Genomic DNA, 20139 nt, shown 5'->3' on the forward strand with positions numbered 1-20139 from the left:
ATCAGGGGCAAAACAAAATTTGGAGAGGAAGGTAAAGACTGACAATCGTTACGATTTGAAAAGCAAAATTTTCCCCTCTCCCCTCCCAAATAAACTCCCTCTCATCAACTCATGATATTGCCCTTCCCACCAAAGTACGCCGTCTTTAAGGTTCGTTGGGCCTTTTTTAACTTAAGACCAAAAATCTCCTTCGCAATAAACTTTGACTGGCAAAGTGGCTCCATAAGGGCATATTTTGCCAGCTTAAACAAATTGCTGAAGTGTTGTTTATTGTTTTGCAAGAAGACATCGCAACACCACACGATAAATCTCTTACGTCTAAAATTTTAAGTTGCCGACTGTGAACATATGACATAGCCATTTTTTCGCCCGCCCACTGACTTCTACCGTCCACTGATAGAATGAAATAAATGCCCTCCCATGCAACCGATCACTTGAGAAAACGTTTTTACATGAACAGCTTCATTAGCTGCCTGTGATGGGTGTGCTTCACAGGTGTTATGTGGACCGGGTAGTTTGTAAAGTGTAGTTTATCCTATGAGTTTATGCTACGTTCCGACGTTCTGATGTTGGTAAGGCTAAGCTTACGTATCAGATCGTCGTAACGTAGCATAAACTACACGTTACAAGCTACCCGGTCCACATAATGCCTGTGGTGTGCTTGCCTTAGTCACAGGGCACAGAAGTCAGTCCGCAGGGGTGGGGGAGGGGATTAGCACGTTGGCAATGTTTGCGGAGCAATTACAGTGCTGTATACACAGATTTGAGAGGGGATATGGACTTGTAGTAATAAAGAAAGCAGTCAGACGGTTCGGAGTTGAACTCTTTATTTGAAATATCACAGAATCAAATAAAGTAAACCGTTGCACAAAATACCCATCTCTCCTCTCCTCCCCAGGGGACTTACTGCTGTGCCCTGTGGTCTTACAGAGGCGTTTACGAATTGAGGGACCGCTTCCATCTCACTCCGATCATAGTCCCTCTGTGCTCCGTTGGAAGTTGAGCTGGCTTATGTTTACAAAAAATTATGTTTATCAACAAAATAGTTGCGCACGCGCAGCGCGACGACCACCGCCTTTTAAGCTCTTCATGCTTTTTACCGTTATTTTGTTTTTGATATTCAGCAAGAGTTGGGATTTCAAAATGATCACTCAACCCCTTCCATGGTGATCTTTAATTATTTAATTGTCAGAAAATAATAAAAAACAGGGAAGGTTTGAAAAAATTATTAAATATATCAAATTCTTGTTCCCCGGCATCTTGTGTCTAATATGTCTCTGCCATTGATGGTGAAGCCCCGTGAACTCGTGGCTAGAAGGGTTAGATTTAGATTGGTGATATTTTTCAATCTCCAGTTGAATACATGATGTTGTAGCTGAAAGACAACGTTTGAAATAGGGTCATTTATAGATCTAAGCCTTGCTGATTTTCGCATGGGTTATCCTTTTCAAACTGTGGCCCGTAACCTCAACTTGGTATTCACAGCTACTACACGAAAATCATACTAAAATGTCACCTGCACTTTCATTCATTCATTCATTCTGCATCAGTTTTGTGAAGAGCATACCAAGCAGTAAATAAAGTTGTTCAATATTTATTTCCAGGTACTCCTAAAAATTCAAGTAGATGCCAAACTTATTTCACACATATTTGTACACTTGGTGTTTCTGGATACACTGCAATATTTCTGGCATCAATGATGTAGCATTAAATTAACAAATTTCATCTACAGATTTTATCCTGCATTCAATGAATTGTATTCATTCATGAATTTAGTATTTGGAATGTTATTATAACAAACAACACTATTCGCTACACCGTTTTCTGGTTCTTCAAGGTGTCATAATTTGTTTTGAGAGAGTGGAGGTACCATAGCTAAAGAAAGAGTGGAGATACAATAGCTAAAGAAAAGTGAATTGTGTTTAAGCGTGAATTATGCCGAGGATGATATTATTACTGTACAATGTTATTTTTGAGAATTTGTGACCTTTGACCTGCCCTATCCCCCCTCTGCACTAAGCTGTGGCTTTATCCTACGTAAGAGTCAAAGACAGCTGGTGTCTATCGAACTCAAATTCTTAAAAATAATATTGTAAAAATCTTCTTAATATTATCATGGCTTAAGACCTATATATTTGAAATATAGCAACCTTACCATATGGTCTACAAAATTAAAGTACAGAATTTTGATTGATCAATTTTTAATGTTACAATGTTACGCGCATTGCGATTTTGAAAAATACTGGCCCTCCCTGCCTATAATTTCTCTCGAGTCCCTTTCTGCATATGCCCTTAATGTAGAATTCGTAAACACACATTCGCTGGTCACCAGTTAATGCATTTAGAAGGCGGCGTTGAAGCCCGAATGTTGATTTATCCATGAAAATGAATAAATGAATTAAATTTGAGTGAAAATGCGCCTATTTCTAGCTTAACATGCTAATCATGCATTGTGAACTTTGGCTCGCGGAACGTGGCTCATGGCGCTTGAATTAGGCTTAGCCCCTAAAGTCACTGAGTGGGCTTGATGATGATTATTAATATGTACATAAAAGATATATCTACCTTAGGTATGGGTTTATTTGAATTTTAAATATATATAATTAATCAATTTGTTTGTGACTCTGAGAAAACCCGAATAGGCCCACTACATGAATGTATACATGTAAATGAATACGGCTTTCGCTACTGCGTCCAAAACGTTGAATTTCTGACGTGTTAGCACGCATTTTGTAATTTGTACATGTCAAAATAATGTGTTCTTCATTAAAGTGGAAGAAGAAGAGTTTATTTCGCTGAAATGTGGTGAATTTTGGCGAAAAACATCCCGCGTGTCAATAGCCATTTTTGTCTATTGACAGGAGCCTGTCAATAGACACTCCGAAAATTGACTACATTTCAGCAAAATTTGTCTTGATTTAATTTTACGTGAGAAGTGCCATCGCGTAAAGCTGCGCTCACAAATAATGGGGGATCGGGGTGGCTGGTGGAACTGCGATTGAAATCCTTTTTCATCCCTCCTCCATACCTTCAGAAAATTTTCAAGTCCCATCATCTATATGGTCAAATAATTTTTTCAAGTCACCCTCAAATTGTCATCTAGCCTCGCAGGAAAAATGATGATTTTGCCCAGTTCCGCTCGCAGATGTTCGACACTACCTGTTATCGGCAGTTTGTAGAGCCATAATTCTAGGGCAAGTTTAAATTTCTTCATTTGTCAATGCATTAGTGGACTTTTTGGATTTATCATTCTGGGCTGACTTGAGTTACTCTAACTCTGGCCTGGTCAATGGCACCTTCTGAAGAGCACACACGAGAGAGTAGGCAAATTGTGAATTCCTGGCTACATTTTGCCAAATTGTGAAAAAAACTGTGCACAGTGACCATATATACCTACCCAGTGACCGATTTTTTTTTTCAAAAGTTCCACACATGTATGACTTACATGCTATTTAAAAGAATTTTATGAAATTGTGAATAATTTTTTTTCCAATGAAAAACTTTGTATACTTGTGCATATACAGACGTTCAATAATTAACATAATTGTACTTGATTAGAATATGATGGTTAAAGGTGCATATTATGTGTACAAGAAATCTGATTATGGAATTTCACTGAAAATATTTATCCACTATACATGGGAGTCTATGAGGAAAGTATGAATAATTTTTTTTCCAAAAAAAAAATAGGTAAACCCGTGTATTTATGTACTCTCGATCATTGATCGATATTAATGTACTTGATTAGATTATGGTGGTACAAATGAATGTGTTTGCCAGAGATTGGATTTTGGAATTATACCGAAAGATAGATTCACTGTACATGGGATTCTATGAGGAAACTATGAATATTTTTTTCCAATGCAAAACTATCAAAATCTGTGTATTTATAGACATTGATAATTCATTTTAAAGTACTTACTTAGCCTAGGATGGTTAAAGGTTGATATGTGTGCAAGAAATTGGATTTTGGAATTTCACCCAAATGTTGATTGGCTATACATTTGAGTCAATGAGAAAACCTGGAATAATTTTTTTACAATGCTAAACAAAATTAATTTGTGCTTTTAAAGGTGTTTGATAATTGATACAAATGTACTTGATTCCAATAGGGTATTTGAAAGTTCAAATATGGACAACAATTATGATATTGGAATTTCACCTAGAAGTATTATTTTACTTTTCATGGTACTAGTAGTTTCATTACAGGTAGCTGTTAAATAATTTCCCTAAAAAAACTTGCTATATATCTAATATGTAAGTAATAGGAATTGTTCATTGCCCTGAGTGTGCTCGATTTACAATAAGACAAGCCTCAGATTTGCCAAGTCAAGATGTTCATGTGACAGATAATTATACTTATGTTCAGATTACAGTTGAATAACTTCAGAGAATGAAATCATGCAACGAATCATTTTTATCTCCAAGAATATTTCTGAACACTGAAACTGCTTTTTGACGGGGGACTGATACTTATGAAAATTAAGTGACCCCGCCTCTGAGCTGTTTGAAAAATACATGACTCCCCCCCCTTTGCAGTTTTCAAATTTGACGTGACCCCCCCCCCCCCGGATTTTGCCGGCCCAACCCCGGCCATAATAACTGAACACTCCCTAAGATCGATATTTTCTAACATCGATACTATATATTAGATGAAACATATCTGATATCGTACAAATGTGCAATGTCGCGCTGTCCTCGCGCTATGTGATAGGCTGATGCGAAGATCGTAGGGTTAAGCTAGTCTACTTTAGGTGGAAGTGACCACACCTTGTCCGAGTTAAGTTCGAAGGTTACGAATGGCCGTTTTAGAATCCAAGCATAGGTTTTACCAACAGGAAAGAAAGTTTTACGAACACAAAACCTGTCTATGCTATTTTATCAATATAAAAGAAGATATTTCGAATAAAAATTACACACTTATAAAGAGAAACGTGTGTTGGACAAGCACAAACAGGTGTGACACGTGACTAATACGAAAAGCCGCTTTTGAGTGCAAGCATAGATTTTGCAACATTAATGAAGGTTTTGCAACAAGAAAATACGTTTGTAGAGAAACAAAATAGTTTTGTACAAAAAGAAAATAGGTATTACAACAAGAAATTGTTGTTACAAAAAGAAAATGTTTTTGGACAAAAAGGAACTGTATTTTACACAAACAAAACAGGTTTTAGCATAAGGAAAAATAGGTTTTTACGCAATAAGGGAAATGGGTTTTTATACAAAGAAAATCGATTTTTAAAAAACGAAAATAGGATTTTACACAAAGAACATTGATTTTTACAAAAGGAAAATAGGTTTTTACAAAAAGAAAATGTTATTTATAAAAAGAAAATAGTTTTTTCTAGAACTGTAACAAAACGTTTGGGTTGCCATAGCCAATGCTCTGTTCGACACTTGACTCGTTAGAAATGCTCATGATTTTCTGACAGCCCCTACGACCTTTGACAGTATGAACTCTGATTTGCATTCGCTAACCTCGTGTGTTTTGAGCTTCCTTGTGTAACCTCGTTCACTACACTTAAATGCCAAGGTGAAACGAAAGTAAATTTATATGATGTAAGTAATCTATCAACAGCTATGCTTTTATAAGTCGTGGTATTCTACTATTTAGCCTCAGAAAGTCAGCTTAAATACCAAGTGCAAGCAAACTATTTGGGATAAACGGCATACTTCTGCAGAGGCTGTGACGTCATGGTTCCTGCGACGAGGAAAATGGCGGATGGTTAATAAAGGTGAGCTACCATGTCTTGTTATTCACGCTTCTCTAGCTTGTCGGAGAGCGCGTCAATATTTTTTATGCAGACTTTAACAGAGTTGCCGTCCTTTTTAGTAACTTTGAATTTCTCATCAGGAAGGCTTCGTTTATGTGAGTGAACTTGAATGCGTTTGTCGCGCCTAGTCATGCAATTTCTGATGACCACGCTCGACCGTCACCTCTTTATGTGGATAAGATATTGTCCAAAACGGTCTATTATTTAATATGACCGAGTAAGTTTTTTTAGTACTTATGCTACCCTTCTTTTGAGCAGCATTAAAAAAACAGATGCCCGAATTTGTAGTTTCAAGCTGCACGAAGTATACATAACAAGTGCACTGAGAGATGATGAACTGGATGTTGCTAGGGTATCATACGGGTCCCGATAGTGATACGGGTAGACCTCACGACGAGTTCTAATACTTCTATGCCTCCAATATATATCCTCTCTATACTCCTTGGACGAGAGAAATCAAAACTTCCTTAATGTCGTGGCATATTAAGAAGAATTTGTAGTTTTGAAATCTCTCAGAAATGTGTCCAGGCAACATGCAACAGTTGTAATGTTTAGTCACTCGGTGATCATTGATGTCTGCGACCCTTGACCTGTTCTGATGCATCCTTCAAGGTTCTGATTAGACTCGCTCCAAGTTTGTGGGCGTAGAAATATCAAAGCAGAATACGTTGGATGAATAAACGTTGGCACACCATTGCATTAGTGGTAGGCTGCTGCATACATCCAGGTTAGGGGGGAGGGGGTTCCCAGACACTTCGCACCAAAACCACTTCGCACCATACCATCTCGTCCCATACCAATTCGCACCAAAACCACTTCGCACCAAAACAACCTCGTACCAAAACCTCTTCGCCCCAAAAATCACGTCGCCCAAAACCATTGCGCCCCAAAAACAATGCCACTTCACTCCCCAATTTATCGCTAACTAACCGTTAAAAGCTGAAAATAACCAACCACTGCCAGTGAAGTTTTAATCACCTTTCTATCATCCCAGGACTGAAATCTTGATATTGTACACATTTCGAGAAAATGACATTGCATCGTGCAATACCGCGCATGGCACCTGAAATGTACCATTTAGTAGTTTGCGTGTCTCTTTCTTCTATTACCGTATGGTTTCATGGAAGAATAAATGATTCGTGGTAGCCAAGTTGCAGATAAAAACAACGCAATTATACATCGTGGCATCGATGTTTTACGACGAGTTGACGGAACTATACTTTAAGCGAAGTGGTTTTAGTACGAGATGGCAATTGGGGCGAAGTGGCGATGGACGAGGTAGTACTTGGGACGAGGTGGTTTTGGTGCAAAATGGTTTTTGGACGAAGTTGTGTGGGGCGAACTGGTTTTGGCGCAAAGTGTCTGGACCCCGGAGGGGGGATGCGCAAGCTAGTAACTTTATTACATGTATTACTATAAAACTTAAACCGGTAACTCTCGGTAGGGCCCTACCGAGAAAAATCGATGAAAATGGGCGGAGCAAAACATAACTAATATGGTTTCTTTGTGAACAAAAAGTAGCAAATTAAAACAGCTGGTTGAACACCTCCAAAAATAGAACGTGCACGCCACATACTGTAAACATTGACTGCACGGTGACTTTACGTATACTATTTTCACCCAATTTTACGGTTTACTTTCCATACGTTACATCCACTCATTTCCCCAATAGGTTTTTCTTGAACATAGACTTTTTCGAAGTCTTACTGGAGCAGAGGTTCGGCGCGGCGTCGCCTCGGATTTGTACAAACCGTGATGACGTTGCCAGGCGATCGATCGACACTCCTTAGTTCTCATGCGTCATGGTATACGTTTCTCGTCCGAAAACGAAGCGTTTGTCATTGTATTCAGCGCCTTTTTGAATGATTCAACATAATGCATATCATGACAGTGGCAATAGCTATCCGCATCTTTGTATACGGGTAAACGATGCAGAAATCGTAGAAAATGTAGTTTTCTGCCACGGGATCTATTATCGGGGTTTTCCTCGGCTCAGTCATAGTATATATAGTGTACATCACTCTTGCAGGGAGTCTTGATTGAAGATAATAATGAAGCACCGTTTTGTCCAAACGCCGTCCTAGAAATGCCGCATTTCAGGAAAGAACGGGAAAAAATCAAAACAGTTCTGAAAGAACAGCAAATTCGCCTACTAGATGTCCAAATTTATCGAGTGTGTTTATTTCAATGGACGACGGACATTTACCACAATGCTCAACGGCCAAGTCGTCTACCAAATTTTGTAGAGCTTTTGTCTTACAAACAATCCTTTCCTCGTTCGACCTTAGTTCAGCGAGGCAGGGCTGTGTCTCCATTATAAAACGTAGTTTTCCACAGTTCTTGGATGGTAGTTGTAGTTTCCTTTTCAAAACTTTCGTTGTCTCATGAACTCGGCGCTGTCGGATGGGAGGGTACCGACGACTATTCCCCGGCTTCGATTACAAGTTTTATGGTGACCGAAATGAAATGTGGTGTCGATTTGTTGTCTTATGATTATTTCAAAAAGCTTCTGAAAAATACTTATTTTAGAAATCAAACCTGTTAATATTTAATCACCAAAAATAAAATCAGAATAAAGTGATTTCATAATTCTCCGAGCATTCGTTTCAATGTTCATCCCTCCTTATAAAATGGTGAGTTCTAGTATTTCGCTACTTTGAACGATCCCGCCAAAATCGAGTGCACTGCACTTCTACACTCTCCACGCAGTCGCGATACTATTCATTACAAACGCGTGGTAGTCAGAGTCAGACTGCTAATCACACTATGTCAGCTGGCTTTATGAAGATAGCGGTCACTGATGAGCACTAGAGGTAGCCACGGGAATTTTCTTTGCCAGGAATGAATTGGAGCTAACTGTGATGGGGATCGAGCGCGGACATTTGAGTGCAACTTATGGGACTGATTAGTACGGTGACCTCAGCTGCCGCCGGCGACGTTTGTCAACTCGACGTGTGATCACTGAGATCAGTATAAGTGACCCAGCACAGTGACGACCGAATATGCCGAAGGCGATTGCAGGCGTCAAAAAAATCCCGGTTTTGTCAGCACATTGGAGGCTACTTGTCTTTTTGAATTTTGACTTTGTTCGCTTTGTGTTGCATAGGCATGCACGGCTTTAGATCGGGAAAAAAAATGTATATCACTTTTGGAAACAGCTATAAAGAGCGATAGTTACGCATATCGCATTGCGATGATTGCGCTTTCAACAGTACTTGACTAGAGGGTAAAACTTGACATTTGAAAAGAAGATAGAAGATATACAGACAGTGTAGACAAAGTGAAAGATCATGCCAGAATTTGTGCTGGTACTTGTCCGTGGTCTCAACCCGAACATACCAGACGTACTTTATGCCGGGCATGAATGACAGTATAGGCCTTCCTGTCTGTAAAATGTACGGCTCAGGTAGGCCAACACAAATGAAAACGGTCCTTTTCAGGACCAACAAATTTTCCAAAAAGAGAACTACCGAATCAAATGTGTTTGCATGTATTTGTATACACAGTGTGTGTGCGTTTGTATCTTTCGGTACGCTCCGAGTATTTGGTGTTTTTCCCCGCCTTGAACAATCAACGCTACGTACGGAAAAAGTAAACAACGTATCGCTAATGACTCATTTGCAATTTGCATATCATGTCAATCATGCAGATTCAAACTGAACATCGAACGTTATACCGGCGATATTACCGGCAAATATTTTATCCTTTTTCTGGTTCCAGACGTCATTTCAAATTTAATTTCGTCAGAAACCAAGTATATTGTGCCCCAAATACTTATACACATATCCCTCAATTTCCAAGAAAAAATTAATCGGTAGATTTCTTAATTAACGGTTTTTATGGACGGCGTCCAGAGCGTACCGAGTACGTTTGAATATCCCACCATTATGACCACTCTCGTAGGTTCTCGCGCTTTTATACGGGAGTTGGGGCTTTAAGACTTAATCACTTTAAAGGGGCAGTCTTCATTCCCTGATTCTTGCATTAGTGGCTCAGTTGACATTGACTGTTTATGTGAAGCTTTGTTCTCCTTTGAAATTTTTGCGTGGTCCAGCGTTTCATCTAGACAGGGCCCAGGGTAGACTCACCCTCTGTTGACATGTAGGCACCCCCTAGTAATTTGTCAAGGGAGGGACTAGTGCCCCAAGAAATGGTGCCAGTCACATCTTACAGACAAGAACTCATGAACTGGTCAAATCCCCCTTAAATTTTCCGGTAAAGGGGGGGAAATCCCCCCTGTTGATGTCATTCTGGATGAAACACTGATGGTCAGTATTGCTCAGAGATAAAGCTGATAAAAACCTGCCCCTTTAACCCTTTCACCCCCAGTTCCCTGTGTACAGGTCCAACTTTACCATAGAAAACAATGGATTTGGGACAAACCATGGTGGTGAAAGGGTTAAGTCACTTTCTGATGGGACATCTCCTTCAGAGTAATTTGGATGCCATTTTGAAAGGGATTATGTTCAGTATGGTTTAAAGTGAACTCAAATCAGTTATGTCATTAAATAGAGTCTGGGACACAGATCGCAGCAGGAAATTTTTGCAACCTATGGGCCGTAAGGCAATTTACTTGTTATGCAGACCTGCAGCAAAACCAAAGCTTACTGCAGTTTTTAAAGAGGTGTCTTTCTTCTGAGGTGCTGATGTGACAAGAAAAAAGCATCCTCTGTTTGGCTGATATTGATAAACATGGAGGTAATAGTCTTGCTGTTACCTTTGATGTATTGATAATAAAATGCGTGATGCCTGTAGTGTGCTCCAAAATGGTGCTTGTGTTAGATTTTGAAATTGGAGAAATGGTGGGTGGCCAAGTTCAAATCTTTGTTACCGTTCTTCGGATTGAGCGAGAGGCGCAATACTTGGATCATATGCCAATTTAGAGAGAGGCGCAATACTTGGATTATGTACCAATAAATCAACCAAATATTGGCAAAAATTTAGAGTCGTCAACAATAACAATATCTTTCTCTTTGGAATTTCACAAAAACACCTCTTTAGAGCATGGTTCAGGTATCGAATGTTATGAGTTTTCTTGCCGATGCTGAGGTTGAGCAATTTGACAGCAGTTATGCTGATGCTACATCACAAGTTAGCAGACTGATTGCCCATAGGACATTTCAATAGTGATTTGGGTTGTGTTCATCTTCACAATAAGTCTATGCAACCTGTCGCTACAATTATTACTGTACTATGTAGCACAGAGTTATCCTTTTTCCTGTGGACATACAGGACTGAGGTGTGTCCTTGTGCCTATGGACAAATAGCTAAAACAGGATGTGAATGTTGTACAAACACCAATGGGGGGATACTTTCCAGTTTCATCAGGACTTTCCCTCGCAATATAATGCTTTACTCCATGGAGTATAGTAAGCCATGAGGAGTATTGCTATTCACAAATGTGTGTGCACTGTCACAAAAATGACATTGTAAGAGTAACACAAGGGGGAAGTGTCATCAATGGATTTGGCTGCCATGTTATCGGATATGTATGACTGTCGGTCACATATCAGAGGGCGAGGAAGTAGTCTGCAGAATTTGATGTTAGGGCAATCAGCAGGTGTTTTTAATAAGGGCAGTAATGAGGTCAATATTACCAGGTTTCAATGTTACATTTGTGAATTCCTTTTGTTACAGCAAAGAAATGACAAGCCATGGCCACGGGGGTGTTCAGGTGTTTGCCGATCTATGCAAATGTGTTGTCCATTCTCAACAAACACATGATAGGTCAGGGACTCGGGGTTTTTGTGAGAGGATTGTACACTCTGCAGTATGTAACTGACTCCGAAGTGTTCTCTTTGACTCAAGAAAATATTACACAGCTGTAAAGTTTGGGACAGACATTAACAGTTTTTAAGAAATTACTTCATAAGCTCAGAGTTCAAAAATGTAAAAAGATATATATCTGCTTGATGGATTGTCACAGAGTTGCATGTAGTGTCACACAGAAACGATATCGCCAGAACAAAGGGTTTGTTACTGACAAGGCTATTCTGAACATCTTCATGTCAATTAAATCATAATGAATATTTGAAAATAAAACAAAAGCCATAGAAATGTACAACCTAACAAGGCACATAGCAGATACTACTGCAGCATGTCAAGGGTATATGTCTGTGTGATGGCCTGTCTGCAGTCAGGTGAGTAAGATAGGGTACTGATAAGGGATTACTTCTCAGTTTGTACAGTCCGTGTGTATGAAATGCAAGTCACATGAGGTGAGCATTTATCATCAAAACTTGTGTACTTTCGGTGAGCTTTGCAAAAATACAGCATTTAAAAACAGTACCTTCATGTGATAGGGCCTATCGGTATATACTGGTGAACAGAAACTTAGTAAGATTAGGCGTCTACAAATTTTAGCCTTGTGAAAAATACAAGGTCAAATTTTTGTTCAAGTTTCATTTGTTTTGTATTATCTGTTCACATACAGGGTTTTGATTTTCAAATAGCCTGCAATTTTCTTCACAGAGTAAGGCAAGAGCTGTTTTTTATGGTTCAAACCTTTCACTGTAAACATTCTGATGAAAGGCCATATTTATTGATATTGTTATGTTGTTTCATTATAGCTGTGACTTGCAGCATTATATGGATCATGATGGACTTTGGAACATAACGTTGGTAGGGCCTTTTTAACTTACAGTGAAGAAATGCTAGGAGGCATTTCATACAAATCGTAGACTACTTATTTTGTGTGGTTTCCATACTCTTGCAAGCTACAAGTACAAAGTACATTTTATTGGTGCCATACACAGTGTTGCAACCAGGATTTCTAAACCAAAGGGCACTGCGTCCCACTTCCATTTATTTTTTGGAACATTTTGCATATTTTGGTGTCAGTGTGTCAGTTGTCAATCAAATTTTGTATTGTTTTGTACCTACTAGTAATTAGTTTCACAAAACAAAATTCAAGCTTATGGGAGCACGTCGCTATGCTTTAATATCAGGCAAGTACACAGTATACTAAGGCAAGTATACTCAGTATACTGTATCTACCGCCATTCAGAGCTCAGTCGAACTACAAGCAAGTCATAATATATAGGGCAGCGTTTTATAATAACTGCTAATAGCAGTAATTATAAAACGAAAGTACAAAAATATAGCCACAAAATAATCGTGCAAAACACAGGCCAGTGTCAGTATCAGGTATTACTTGCAGACCACACCCAACCATGGAGGTAACGCCATGGCCCAACACAGTTGACTCATGAGTGTGCCCGATGTGACCCTCAGTATGTGAGAATGCAGCATAACAGGTTCTGTTTTGGGGACATTGTGGGAAGGACACGTCCTGGCTGCAACACTGCATTATATATGATTAAAACCAGCGTATTACCAGTTTATTACCATACTGTCAGCCTGACATGGATGTTACACGGGTGCACTCACTGTGATTCGGTGGAAGATTTGAATAGTGTTCCAGTATTAACTTGGGTCAAAATTACTGCTTGAGAGGGAGAAATACAAGGTTTGAACTACATCACACTATATTTTACACAGTTGTTCAATACTGCATTTTATTTACCAGATCACAAAATACATTTACCATTGTGTATAAATGCAAAATACAAACCTTTATTGTTGAAAATATTATATTCATCACTTAGTAGTTACCATCAGTGCTATAAAATACTCCTATATTGAGATGAGCTGAAGTTATGGATGAAATTCTTAGGTGTCTAAAATGTGGATAGGACAGAAAGAGACTGTTTGTTTGTTTGGTTATGCTCTCGACAAAGACCATCATGCCTTCTCAATGCCAAGAAAATTCTACTCAGGGCCTTGTTTTTAAGTTTTCATCACGGAAAGTTTGAGCAAAAGTTAAGTCTTTCAATTTGGAGGTACGTACTACTTTTGGAATGAATTCATGCAAACACATAGTGAAAGTGAAAGGAGAAAAGAACAATGTGTTTAGCCCGTAGCCGAAGTTAGACATAAAGGCCAGCTTTATTCTTGTATGAAGTTAATGCATGGATGAATGCATGGAATATGCAGGTAGCACTAACTTCCTGCAGAGGAAGAATTGCAGAATCTTTAGGTTCGCTCTTGTCTAAGTCTAAAGGCATACATGTAGACTAGCCAGAAAAACACTTTGTCAAGCTGCATGTGTCAAACAAATGCTGACAACCAACGAATAGACAGGTTAAAAATCTAGAATGCATGCACTTGTGTGTGACATTGTGCAGATGGTATCTCCATTGTGCCGTATGTCCAAAGTCCATCAATATACATAATTTTTGAACTAATGGGCAGTCATAACTTGGTTATCACAATATAATATTTCACATGAACAGAGTGAAAAAAGGCTTCAATACAAGGAATCTGAAATGAATGTTTTTGGTCACTTTAAAGTAATAATACATGTATGAGTGCTTCTACAATTGTTACATATTGAGTACAGGTATATATAAACTGTGATGCTGTTTCTACTTAAAGATTCAAGAAATATCACAGATCTTATTACAGATACCATCAAATTAGTTTACAATGTTACTGGGTATGTGTGTATTTGTAATTTAGGGTAATGTAGTATCAGGACAATTACCTCCAGGTCATTTACTACCCCGTGTTGTTTGAAACATTTCCAACTCTTCAATGTGGATGGTATGGTTCAGGATATGTTTCAGGTAAACTGCCTAATGGATAAATATTCCTAGAGTCCATAGTTTGGCTCAGAGTTACAATTGCAGATGAGCACAACAGCAGCAAGGCTAGTACAACTCCTAGTGATATCATATCAGTAGGTTCTGTGGTTATCAGGCATTTTGAGCAAGCACAGGCAGATTCAATTTCTTTCATTCATTCATTGAGATGTAGGAAGTTGGTCATTGATTTGTTCATGTGACAGACATGTAGAGTAGCACTTAACGCTTTGAGCGCTGTAATTTTTCCCGCCAAAAATTTTGTTGCAACATTTTACCAATTTTATGAATTTTTTTGTACTTTTTAAGAATATTTTTAGACCAAATGGACATCACATTTCATTGACTACATATTTTGATAAAAATTTTAGCAAACATCAGGAAAATAGTGACTGGTTTCCATACATGATAAAGGCGACAAAATTCAACTTTGGCACTTAAAGTGTTAAGATGGCTAAGAGGTACATGTATTACCATGTGTCTCAGTATGTGGCTAATTCTATAGTGCAGAATGACAAGTATTTTTATGGTACTTAACAAATTCTTGAATGTAATCATTTTATATTTATTGTGTACAGTAATTTATAATGTTATTATTTGAGAAGTTTATCCTGCATATGGTTCAATCCTCAGGTACAGAGGTCAATGTCTCTGGTACAGAGGTCAGTGTCGTTGGTACAAAAGTTTATATCTTCTACATATGTACTTCTGCTCCTTTAGTGTGAAGTTATTTATTGATAGAACAAATACACTACACTTTATACAATACCGATAACAACCTTATCAGAAAAAGCAACCTTGGTATTCCAATTTCCTTATTGTGTTTTTCTATACTTCTTTTGTGATTTCCCTAAAAAACGAAGATTAAGGTGCACGTTTCATCATACTTTTTCACTGGGTTTGACACTCAGCCTTTAAATTAAATGGGCTATTCATTCAACATTAATTAAAGTAAGTCAACTGTGTGCCATTTACATGTAAGTCTGACTTTGATTCTTTTTCCTTGTTCAGGGGATGCAACTGACTGAAGATGGATCCTGAAGATCATGCCAACTTTGGTCATGGGATGTATCCTGGTGTGGGAAATGACCAGCCCACCTTTGATTTCTCCAATTTAATGACCACTTCCCAAGACCAGTCTGAAGATTTGAACACAGACAGGACTATCCCTGATCTAGCTGCAGGGGGTGATTTTGGTACCTTCTGGTCAAGCTTTATGCCACCCAATGACTCCGGGTATCCGCTTCCAAAATCATGGAGCAACCCTGCGTCAGCGGCCAGTGACTACAGCTTCCGCGGTCGCTCACTTTCCAGCCCCGATGACTTTGGATATTTTAACTACAGTGCCTTTGACGGTAGTAATAGTCCTGATTCAACGCCAGATGTGAGCAACCATGTTGCCGGTGCTTATCCTGATTTCATGCCACCATACGGATTCACAGAAGCAGCAGAGGAGGGAAGGAACATGTATTCGTCTGCTATGAATGCGTATTCCAACTTAACATCAGCATCTGATACATATGGCAGTACAGAATCACACATATCCAATACATCTGACATCAGCAACAGTTCAAGTGCAAGTCGTACGTCTGCTTCAGCCAAACTGAAGAGTTACTCAGATGTTGCCAGCATGCCAGCTAGTCAAGATCAGGCCCCGAAACCCACCAAACCCACGCAAAAAACAGGGAAAGTCAGTACTAAAGCTCCTAAGTGGCACCAATCATCCACTCAGAAAAATGTACCACCTAGGCATGCGAAACTTATGAGGAGCGGTCATGTTGGTGCGAGCCAAAGAATGAAGGCAAAGCCTGCACATGGACACGATGACTTTAGCTCAGTCAGGTATACCAACTCAAAAGCAAAGAGCACAATTGATCCCAACTCAAAGTATGGTCTTGATGATTTCAATATAAAGGCCACGAAAACACTTCCCACTAAAGATGCTAAAGCCAGGCATGTTGATCCAAAGAGTAGTGCTAGTCGAGAAAGTGGTAGATCGCAGACTTCCAAACACAGTACTAAAGGAAAGAATCCAACTGGTGCTAGTAAAGTTGAGTGTGTTGGTCCACGAAATGATGTCTATTTGGATGAAGAAGACTGCAAAGCATGCCCAGACTGTCAGGATGACTTTGCTAGTGATGAAAGTGATGCTTCTGTCAAATCAGATGACAGTCGGGGCGACAATTCCTTCAGTGCCTCCAACTCCAACTTTGGCAGTCAGTACATCACATCAAGTAGTGTGGGTACACGTTTTGATATCAGAACTGGGAAATACGTGACTGAACAGAACGTAAATGTGAAAGGTCAAAGTGAACATGTGGAGGACGAGGAGAGGCCAAATAATGGATGGACGGAAAAGAACAAAGAAAACCACACTTTCTTTGATCCCAAAAGAATTTTCCGGGCTCAGAAAGAGTCTGTTTCTCACAGTGGAAAGAAGCCGGAAGTGTACCCGGGCAAGACAAGTTCAACTTCCGGAGACAATGCTAATCGGGAAGAGGAGGTGGCAGCGGCAGAGTTGCATGATGATGAACTGTCCAAGGAAGACAGACAGAAAGAGGAGAGGCCAAAGAGAGTAGATTCACCAACCAGAGGAGCCAGCACTTCAAGACGACCCCAACATAAGTCATCAGCTGGATCAAACAGAAGGCATGAAGAGAGACAGACCCGCAGCAGTCAGAAGAGAAAAGAGAGCGAAGGCAATAATAGCTATACAGAAGGCAAGTAAAAACAGATTTGTAGATTAGACAATGCACCTGTGGAGGAATTTCCCCACTTGTTAAGTAGAGTCAGATACACACACATCAGGGTTCGCCACAGGGGGATATTTAGGGGTGGGCTATTCCTCTGTTTTTGTTTCCAGCAGTCTGATCATATGTTAATAACCATACAAAAGAATATATTTCCACAACAAGAGAGTATGCAAATTATGTATTATTATGTAAAGTGGCCACCATTCTGTTTTTTCCAAGCTGCTGAGAACATTAATCAATGCATGTGATTTGTGATCTTAGAATGGGTCATGAAATTGTTGTATGGACTATTTTACAGGTTTTCACACATCTTTTATTCTGCTTTGCCAATATTTTGGATTGAGATCATTTTAACAGGCACTGTAGAACGATTGAAGTTTCAACCTCATTAATAGGTTGTAAAAACTTCATAAAGGTTATTTAATAGCTTATAAAAAGTTACAATAGTTTCCTGTAAATGTATTGGCATTAGTTTTCCTTAAACCACATATAACCAAGTATCTTTGAAATGGCAATATAAATCTTCACATCCACTTCTGCTCTGGACAATGACTTAGTTAAAACAAAGTACTGTATATAGGGAATCTTTGATCTCTGGTAAAACGAGGTCGTCATTGAAGCAGGCAGCAATTATGGTAGAAGTAGCTACCAGAATTTACTGAATGATGATCCGGATACAATAGAACATACATGTATAGTCGTGTGTGTGCATTGTTGCAGGGATTGAACTCACTACCTCTACAGTACTCCCCAAATCATGCCACATCAAAACAAAGAAAACAATAACTTTATGATCCATTGACCCTTTCATTCCAATAACAAGTAAAGAGGTCCTGCACAATATGGGGAACTATATTTGTAAATGCTGTAAGGTTTATATTATCATAAATTGTGATCTGACATGGAAGCCAGTGCTTTGTTCCCATGTCAGAATTTCATGTATTGCGGAGGTGAGCCTCTATGAATTCTGGACATCAGTTTCTATCAAATAACACAAATAAGGATAACGGATTGATTGCAGAACATCTGCTATTTTCAAAAATGAAATTATATTTTTGACTGAGATATATATATATTTTGTGATATTTTTCATCAAGAGAATACCTGTTTACTATGTTTGCGTTCATTGTGGCTGCTTAATTGTATGAACATCTCTTATGCAACTCAAAATGTCAGACGCTAGTACAGTTCATCTGGGAGGCCTTGTGGCGGAATACAGTTCTCATCGTGTGTTTTCCTGCGTTTCATCGATTGCTACAGGAACTAATTGTGACTTGCAATCTAGATCTTACCAGTGTTTCTGCTTATATTCAATATACTCTTTGAAATGAAGAGTTTTTAAATTTTGCTCAAACTTTACAAAAGGAAACTTTTAACCTCTTTCATGATTAAGTATGAAAATCTGGGTTAAAAATCACCAAGCAAATTTTGATTAGAAAAACTATTTACCCAAAATTTACAAATATTGAAATTTGGAGCAATAGCTCTACACAACACGTATGTTTGCTCCAAGGGGGAAAATAAAATCACAGTTTTCTATATAAACAAGACGGCAAAAACTTTGTTTTAATATTCAGTGGGCTTGAAAATGAGTCCATACAAGCAGCAGACCAGACAAGGACTGACAATAAAATATAGTTATATCATACCAGCAGTTGATGGCGCAAATACAATGATCTGATTGGTCGAGAAATGAAAATAACCATGCTATATTCATGATATAACACAGTTGTAACACACCACCCTAAATTTCAATATACTGTATGATATAATAGCAATAAACCATCCCATCAACAGGTATACCCTTCAGCGTTGACTAGATCACTCCATATATGCATGAGCAATAGTGAGTGCATATATGGAGTGAACTGGTTTCTCAGTGTGATTTATTGCTCAAATACACCACTGGTGATCAACATGAGCACAATGGAAGAAATTATGTATGTGTACAATAGTTGATATCTACTAGTCATCGAAGAAATGTCTATCTGGGCAACTTCAGTATTGCTAACAATTGTAGCATTGTTTCTTTGGAAAAAACATTTTCATTGATTTAACATTGACAGAACACCAAATCACAAAATCCTATCTTCAGCAAGTCAAATTTCGTCAAAGGTCTTTTCTGTGCCTGTGAAATCTTCTGAAAAGTATAAGTGAATCATAACTGATAGTAAGCAGGTTTTAAATTTTTTAAAAATAAACATGGGTTCCAAATTCACACCATTAATTACCATGAAGGGTTTTGATATACCAAATCAATTGAAACACGGGAAAGATAGTTTAGATTAAACATTGTTTTAGCAAAATTCAGCTAGCCCTTGGGAGAAAGCAGATCTAACTCAGCGCAATGTGAAAAAGTGCTTTGTACATATATGTATGTACACATTTTTTAGTTTTACCATATGATTTGTTGTTTGTCATGAACGATATAAAGATTTTAAATTCTTGTTCTTTTTTTCCGTTTTTTACAGGTGATATGTGGTACAGAGGTATGATATTCATTGGTCGGTCTGTCATTCGCTTTGTGATGTTGATCACCATGTTGCTACTGATTCTACTGGCTCTTATCATTCGATTGTAAGTTTGCGTCTAATTTTAGACTTTTATCACTTAATTATGTCACACTTTGTCCTGATTTAGATAAGTCTACTAAACAGCCATTTTGTGCACAACTGAGTGCTCCCTTGGTATTGTCAAAGAGTTGGCCCCCCATGATTTCACCAAAATTTACAGCAATGCCATGTAAATGTGTCACTCATTGATCCCGCAAACTAGGACTTTAACTCATCTTTACACAAAGATTTTGGAGTAAACTAACCAACGGGATATCTCATGAATATAATGTGTTGCAATGAGGACAAAAAAGGTGTATACAATAGAGATCTGATGTCATATGCAAATGTCAATGATGTAGAGAATTTTGGTGACAGGTGGCAAAAAATAAAAGTATAGGTGGTTGGAAGTGTGTGA

General features: G+C 38.5%; 1 protein-coding gene across 1 annotated transcript in view; it reads left to right on the forward strand.

The window, feature by feature from the left end:
* The first annotated feature begins 5605 nt into the window (after positions 1-5605).
* The window catches only part of LOC139138374 (uncharacterized), a 32295-nt gene continuing 17761 nt past the window's right edge, over positions 5606-20139 (forward strand). Inside the window, exons 1-3 of the mRNA XM_070706726.1 lie at positions 5606-5735; positions 15428-17136; positions 19641-19746. Coding sequence (XP_070562827.1) covers positions 15447-17136; positions 19641-19746 — 1796 coding nt within the window. The 5' untranslated portion in view covers positions 5606-5735; positions 15428-15446. The remainder of the gene's footprint in view (positions 5736-15427; positions 17137-19640; positions 19747-20139) is intronic.

The sequence above is a fragment of the Ptychodera flava genome, chromosome 8 (genome assembly GCF_041260155.1).
Source record: "Ptychodera flava strain L36383 chromosome 8, AS_Pfla_20210202, whole genome shotgun sequence".
Lineage (NCBI taxonomy): Eukaryota > Metazoa > Hemichordata > Enteropneusta > Ptychoderidae > Ptychodera > Ptychodera flava.